Source organism: Ranitomeya variabilis, chromosome 1 (genome assembly GCF_051348905.1).
Source record: "Ranitomeya variabilis isolate aRanVar5 chromosome 1, aRanVar5.hap1, whole genome shotgun sequence".
Lineage (NCBI taxonomy): Eukaryota > Metazoa > Chordata > Amphibia > Anura > Dendrobatidae > Ranitomeya > Ranitomeya variabilis.
Window position 1 is genome coordinate 1,107,346,820 of NC_135232.1, and position 6,967 is coordinate 1,107,353,786.

A 6,967-nucleotide genomic window follows, 5' to 3' on the forward strand; every position below is an offset into this window, starting at 1 on the left:
GACAGCTCCCCAGCGACCACACAGCGACGCTGCAGCGATCAGCATCGTTGTCTGTATCGCTGCAGCGTCGCTGTGTGACACGGGGCCTTTTGTGTGAAGGTAACTTTACGGTATGTGTCCACGTTCAGGATTGCATCCGGATTTGCTCAGGTTTTTTCATCAGTATTTGTAAGCCAAAACCAGGAGTGGAACAATTAGAGGAAAAGTAGAATAGAAACATATGCTCCACTTCTGTATTTATCACCCACGCCTGGTTTTGGCTACAAATATTGAATTAAAATCCTGACCAAATCCGGATGCAATCCTGAGCGTGGACACATACCCTTAGTGTTTGAAAACACCTCATACACTTTAGTGTTTGTAAACACCTCATACAGCAATGAGAGACACCCAAAGAAACGTTAAAATTAAAAAATCCAAAAATACTGTCTGACATTGCATATATGAGGTGTTTGAAGCACAAATAAACGGCGCACGGAGTGAATTGCTGAGAAGTATACGTTAAAAGAAGACCAAATATTTTTTTCAATAAAATAACTTTTTATTTGGGGGAAACAGAAAAAAAAGGGAAAAGAAAATTAGGGGGTATCATCAACAGCCGAGGGGGGATCAACTTCCGCTACCAGCGGTGACCGGTAGCTTCCAGTTTTTGAACGTGGACGGGGAGTGGAATAGGAGGAGGAGGAGGAGGAGCCATAGTCGAGGAGGCTTGACGGCAGGTCCAAACCCCCCGCAGGGTACACTGGGGAGACCGCATCATCACTATGGGAGGGAGGAGGCAACACAAGGCGACTGTATTTCTGTCTTGGTTGGCCCTGGCTGCTCCTGCTGTGGCTAGAGCCACGATGAGATGGTGTCTGTACTGGAGCAGCCAGAACCTGTGCCTCTGTGTGTCTCTCTGTGTGCCTCCTCTTATGTGTTTTTTTTTTTTCCTGCCTTCTGCGGCATCTCCCCCAGAAGCACTCCTACGGGAGGATGAGGGCCTGGCAGGAGCAGGAGTGGGCCGCACACTAGTATGGTGCCTGTGGTGGCGTCGCCCGGCACTTGGACCAGGGTGGGGTGGCTGGAGTGACTCTGCAGCAGGAGTCGGAGTCATGCTAGCCAGCGACGGCACTACGGGCAGTGTTGCTGACTGCATGACCCGAGCCTGCTGCAGAGCCCTCACGTAAGAATTGTTGCAGTCCTGCATCACCGAAATCTGGAGTTCCGGCGTAAGGTTTTCCACCATGCCTTTAGCAATTGTACTTAAAAAATGCTTTGCCGGATTTGAGAGCTCGGCTTCCAGGTTTTCAAGGCGCCGTTCTATACTGGGCATTTGATCTCTCAACGCCTTGAAACCGTTCTGGAACACCGTGCTCAAGTGCAAAAATTCGGGCGTAACTGACCTGTCCGAGGCACGCTGGCGCTGTCGGGAATTCCCGAATGAAGGTGCGCCAGAGGCCTCGGGCAGGGGAAAACCTGATGTACCGGCAGCCGGTTCTCCAGATGATGGTGGTGCAAGCCTGCTGTCGCTGTGGGAGGGCTGTGACGGGTCAGATGGCGATCCATGAAGTTCCGCTTCACAGGGGGGAGCTCGCTGGAGGGTGCTGCTGTGTGTCCTGTGAAAAGAAAAGGAAAAAATTAGTCTTCAATTAATAAACTATCACATACGCCAACTCCTGTAAAAAAATTTACATTACATGACACATCAAAACATTACAATCCCCTGTCTCTCAGTCTGTGTGGCCTATAATAAATTGCTGATTGTTATCGCCAGCTGACCATTAGGGCTCACGATAACAATCATGGACATACCGACGGCAGAAAATGACTGTACATTCCCTCTGCCAAAGGCAATGCATACCCGTCATATTTTTAAAAAAATTTTGTGTGAAAAAATAATTTCAAGATGCCGTCTATGTCGCAAAAATAATATAAAATTTAAGGTCTATAAAAAAATTAAAAAAAAATAAAAACCAGACTTTGCTGATCTGATCGCAGGAATGTCCATGACGTTAGGATCATGTGATCGAGACGTCATCATTATTCCTGCGATCAGAACTACACTGACTCAGAACGTAACCTGTCATGGACTACAAGGACTCTCGCTTAACCTAAAAAAATTACCGTGGATGGCCAATATGCTACGCTGACTACATTGATGGCCAATACACTATGTGCCTGGGAAATGTACTATGTGGATACGTGGCTAGAACGTGTACTATGTGGCTGCGATATAGTGGCCTGCAAATATACTATGTGTGTGGATGCACAATGTACGTGGCTGGGCAATGTACTATGTGGCTGTGCAATATGCTATGTGGCTGGGCAATGAACTATGTGGCTGTGCAATATGTTATGTGTCTGGGCAATGTACAATGTGCAATATGGTATGTGGACAAAATACTTACTGTCGGCGGCCAAGGACCGGTCTTAGGAACTGTAGTGCCCTGTTATATTTGTAGGGCACCGACTTGGTCGCAGCAGCACCACTCCTCGATTGCTCCTCCTCAGCACGCAGCCCCTTATTGAAACGGTCCTTCATGGATCGCCATCTGGTCCTCAACTTTTTCACTGTGAATGCAAAGAAAAAAAAAGGTTACATATGTAGCATTTTAAAAGGATAAAACAACCGTGTGTGATGCAAAGTTTAGGCGTTGATAGCATCACACACGGTTGTGTTTATCCTGGCAAGATGGGTCATAGCAGCGTATCAGCAATACTCACGAAAGTTGCCTTTGTCCTTGGCGGAGGCACTGTCAAAGCCATCCCACAGCGACTTTGCCACCTCTGCCCACAAACGCCTGATCACCACCTGGTCCATGTGCCGGGGGTCACGGCTGTCCCACAACGGGCCACGCTCCTGGATGCTGGAGATCAGGAGCTCCACATCTATGCCACTGTCTCCTTGGTCCCGTTGTGAAACCTAGAAAAAATAGAAAACAAAAAGGTTACAAATATGCTAATATAAACAACCACCAGCACCTGTCATGATATGTACCTTTGCCCTATCCTTTGCCATTTGATGTATGTATATTGATGGTTTCTACACCTGTATTTTTGAATGTTTTTGTGCAGGGAGTTCAACTATATGTTACCTTCCCCCAAATACTTGCTGCCCTGAAAAGCTATAATGTTATTAAGCTTAGTAAACATCCCTAGTGAAACCAGGATGCTCCTAATGTTCCTCCCAGCAGGATGCTACTCAAAAAAAAAGATAAAAAAAAAAAAAAAATACTCACTTGCCGGCCTGACGACACATCTTGGCACCGATCTCCCTGCTCCCGCTGTGTGCCTTCCCCCTCACTTGAAGAAGCCTGTAAAAAAATGTATACAAAAATTAGTGTCAATGCTACAAATGGCAGCGAATAGTAAGCAACTGGACATAATTACTCACCGCACTCCCCCTCGCCGATTGGCCAGATGCTGGAGAAGAACTCGCCATTTTTGGAAGTTTGCTCTGCAATGAAAAAATGAGCAAAAAATCACATCCAAAGCTAACAATGCCACATACAATAAAACATTAAAACAACCACAATTGACTGTTGACTGATAGGACAATGCAAACTCAAAAAGCGACACCACAACGCCATACATTGAAAGAGAAGGCAATAGAAGAAACAATACAAGAATAGACCCAAAAAAAATTAAGCAAAAAAAAAAAAAAAAATGTCCAAATTTAAAAAAATAAAAACTTAAAAAATAAAGAGGAAATAAAAAGGCACAATGAAATAGCAAACTGCACGCCATACTTTACAATAGCAACAAGACATGATCCAAAACAACACCATCTGGTGACATCTACCACAGAAATACATCTGAAAAAGGCGATAAATACCATTCTAGATAATAAGCAATAAACATTACGGGACAACCGCTGTTCAAAATACAGCAACCCAAAAGAAAAACCATAGTCAAATAGAAAAGAGAACACAAGAAATTTTTAAAAAAGGGCCCCACCCAAAAAAAAAAAAAATTTAACTACACACTTGGCTATGGAAACATTCAAGACAGGAGATATATATATGGAAGCCATACAGAAAACGACGTAACCATAATCCAATTGAACATATAATGGCATATAGCAGCACGGAACAATACAATACAAATGAAACATCATAAATGTAGCCCCCCCACCAGCAAGAAAAGACACTCAAGGAAAGAAAAAAAAATGCCAACAGCATAATAAAACACAGCAAGACATGAGCCTAGAAAACGCCATACGGTTACCCCAACAATAGAAGCCAGAAAAAGACATGCACCACAAATTTTACAATAAAAAATCTTGCAAAAAAAAGGCATTGAACATCCGCATGACACAAGAACAACCAAAAATAAATCCAAAACCAATCCAAACCCAGCAAGGCCGCACACAAGAAACGCCAGCATATATCAGAAACACATTAAAAAAAACTGTTATTATTCAATAACAACCTACAGTGCCATAACCGTACAATATCACAGAGCAAACATTGCACAAATTAAATCAAAAACAAGAAATAAAACACAGAAAAAAAATTATGCAAAGAGAAATATATACTTACAGGTTTGGAAAGCAGGTTGCTCCTCTCTCTGTCTGCTCTGTGTGCTCTGTCTGCTCTGTGAAAGACAATGGCAACCCCCCCCCCCCTTTTTTTATATATATAGTGCTTTTTTTAAGTGTCTAGACAAAGTCTAGACAATGTTTTGCATTTTTGAAAGAAAAACGCATGCGTCGTACAACGCATCACGACGCAAGTACTTGCGTCGTCTGCGTTGTCAATGCAAGTCAATGGAAAAAAAGGCGCATCGACGACGCAAACACGACGCAAACACGACGCATGCGTTTTTCCCAAAGTCTGCGCCGCCCAAGAAATGCAACATGTTGCGTTTGCCGCGCCCTGACAGGTGCGCCCTAACGCCGCATGCGGCGTACAACGCACCAAAACGCATGACAACGCATGTACATGCGGCGCCATGCGGCTCCAATGTTAAAGATAGGGCCGCACGCCGCATGCGTTTTGGTGCGGCGACGACGCTGCGGCGCACACCGCAAATGTGAACGTAGCCTTAGGCTACGTTCACATTTGCGGCCAGCGCCGCAGCGTCGGGCGCCGCAGCGGCGCCGCATGCGTCATGCGCCCCTATATTTAACATGGGGGCGCATGGACATGCGGCGCACTTGCGTTTTGCGCCGCATGCGTCGCTGCGGCGCCCACGTCGGGGCGCAGAGGACGCAGCAAGTTGCATTTTTGCTGCGTCCAAATTCAATGAAAAAAACGACGCATGCGGCGCAAAACGCAGCGTTGTGCATGCGTTTTGCTGCGTTTTTGTTTGCGTTGTGCGCTGCGGCGCCGACGCTGCGGCGCACAACGCAAATGTGAACGTAGCCTTACATGAACATGCCATCATACATCAAACTCCGCCTGTGACCAACTTTGACTGAATGAGAGCCACTTAAGTCTATGTTGAAAGGTCTAATGTTTCTACCATTAACCCCTTAGTGACTGTGCCAAATTTTTGAAATCTGACCAGTGTCACTTTCTGTGGTAATAACGCTGAAACGCTTCAAAAAATCCCTGTTATTCTGAGATTGTTTTTTTTTTTTAGCACATTACAATTTATGCTAATGGTAAATTTAGGTCGATATGTTTTGTGTTTATTTACAAAAAATATCAGAAATTTGAGAAAAATGCTAAAAAAAAATTGCAATTTTGAAACTTTGAATGATTATCCCTTTAATCCAGGTAGTCGTACCATAAAAAAACATTAATAAATAACATTTCCCACATTTCTGCTTTAAATCAGCACCAATTGTAAAATGTTCTTTTATTTTGTTTGCAGAGATGAGCGAATATTTTAATGTTCGGTTCGGTTCACGATCGCCAAATTTGCAATATTCGCAGCTTTAATCGTTGATTAAATTGCCGAATATAGCCGAACATACACAGCACAAAAGCCGGTGTGACAGCGTGGTAAACACCGCCGTAGCGCTTTTGGCGAGATCAAATGACGTCACCCACTGATGTTGGAGTCACGTGACTGGATCATGTGCCAGACACGTCACCTCCGCAACTGCGGTAAGGAAGTTGAATAACGGTATGCGTGCGGAAGTAATCAATTAACAGAGGCTAATTTGCCTCTACCTCATTGGCCAATGATGGTTTAAATAGTCCCCTCGCTAGTTGCCCATCACCCCTGGATGAAGCTTTCTGAGCCAAAAGAACGTTGGGTGTGGTGGGCACCTGGATATCTACACTTTGTGGTAAATATGGAATGTTTAATTTGATCTGTATACACTGCTAATGCCTGGACTTACTATTAGCAGTTCAATTGTGGTCTAGAATATATGACATATTGTCTCGTTTCCTTCGATCCCTGTTCTGTTTAGGGATGTATCTTATTTGAACCCCAATTCGGTGGTCCACAGCGTTTACAAGCCTTTGCACTTTACAAATATTTTGGATGTTGTGAGTTTATGTGCATTTAGTGTTTCCCAGGACTATTTAATTGAGATATATGTAATATCAATTCATTGCTTCTTACATACATGTGTTCCCACCCTTTTCCTGTTCCTGGTTTCTTGTATCCCCTCCTGCTGTTGCTCATTGATTAATATATGATTATTATTATTGTATTTTAAATTTGTTTAATAAAAATGTATCTTTTAGCCCATTAAGGAAAAGTTGTTTTCATCTTAGTGTTTGCTCTCATTTAGGATTGTAGACAAGGAGGATTTCCGCTGACTCATGATGATAGCTGTCACTCAGTACTCAGTCCCCAACCGCAACTATGGTGTCCCCATCTTGTACCAGCACATGTCCAGGAGCATCACCTGTGGCCTTTCCAACTCACTTGCTGATATTGTCCATGTAATGACCGACACATGGACAAGCACTTGTGGCCAGGTGAGGAATATAGTGTTTTATTATTTTCTATCTTTTACAGGGGACATGGACATCTTTGGATTTTCCTCTCTACGGACAGGTGAGCATAACTTTGCTTTTTT

The 6,967-nt window shown here is 43.9% G+C and overlaps 1 protein-coding gene across 2 annotated transcripts; it reads right to left on the reverse strand.

Annotated features, from left to right (window-relative positions):
- Nucleotides 1–240: 240 nt before the first annotated feature.
- Nucleotides 241–4,025, reverse strand: LOC143793301 (uncharacterized). 2 transcript variants are annotated; one of them, XM_077280153.1, is made up of 4 exons: nt 3,222–4,025; nt 2,707–2,905; nt 2,391–2,553; nt 241–1,598 (listed from the first exon to the last, which is right to left on the reverse strand). In XM_077280153.1, exons 2-4 carry the CDS (start codon nt 2,801–2,803, stop codon nt 620–622), a joined length of 1,239 nt encoding a protein of 412 aa, XP_077136268.1. In that variant the 5' UTR covers nt 2,804–2,905; nt 3,222–4,025; the 3' UTR covers nt 241–619. The 2 variants fall into 2 exon arrangements, with proteins under 2 accessions (XP_077136268.1, XP_077136270.1); XM_077280155.1 differs by lacking the exon at nt 3,222–4,025 and having other exon boundaries at nt 2,707–2,915.
- Nucleotides 4,026–6,967: the final 2,942 nt, after the last annotated feature.

What these genes read in the sequence shown, in the direction of transcription:
- LOC143793301 (XM_077280153.1), bottom strand. Translation starts at nt 2,803, where the DNA reads ATGGACCAGGTGGTGATCAGGCGTTTGTGGGCAGAGGTGGCAAAGTCG. An exon ending in CAAGGACAAAGGCAACTTTC is followed by an intron (nt 2,554 to 2,706) that starts GTGAGTATTGCT and finishes TTGCATTCACAG; the next exon opens with TGAAAAAGTTGAGGACCAGA. An exon ending in CCGGTCCTTGGCCGCCGACA is followed by an intron (nt 1,599 to 2,390) that starts GTAAGTATTTTG and finishes TTCTTTTCACAG; the next exon opens with GACACACAGCAGCACCCTCC.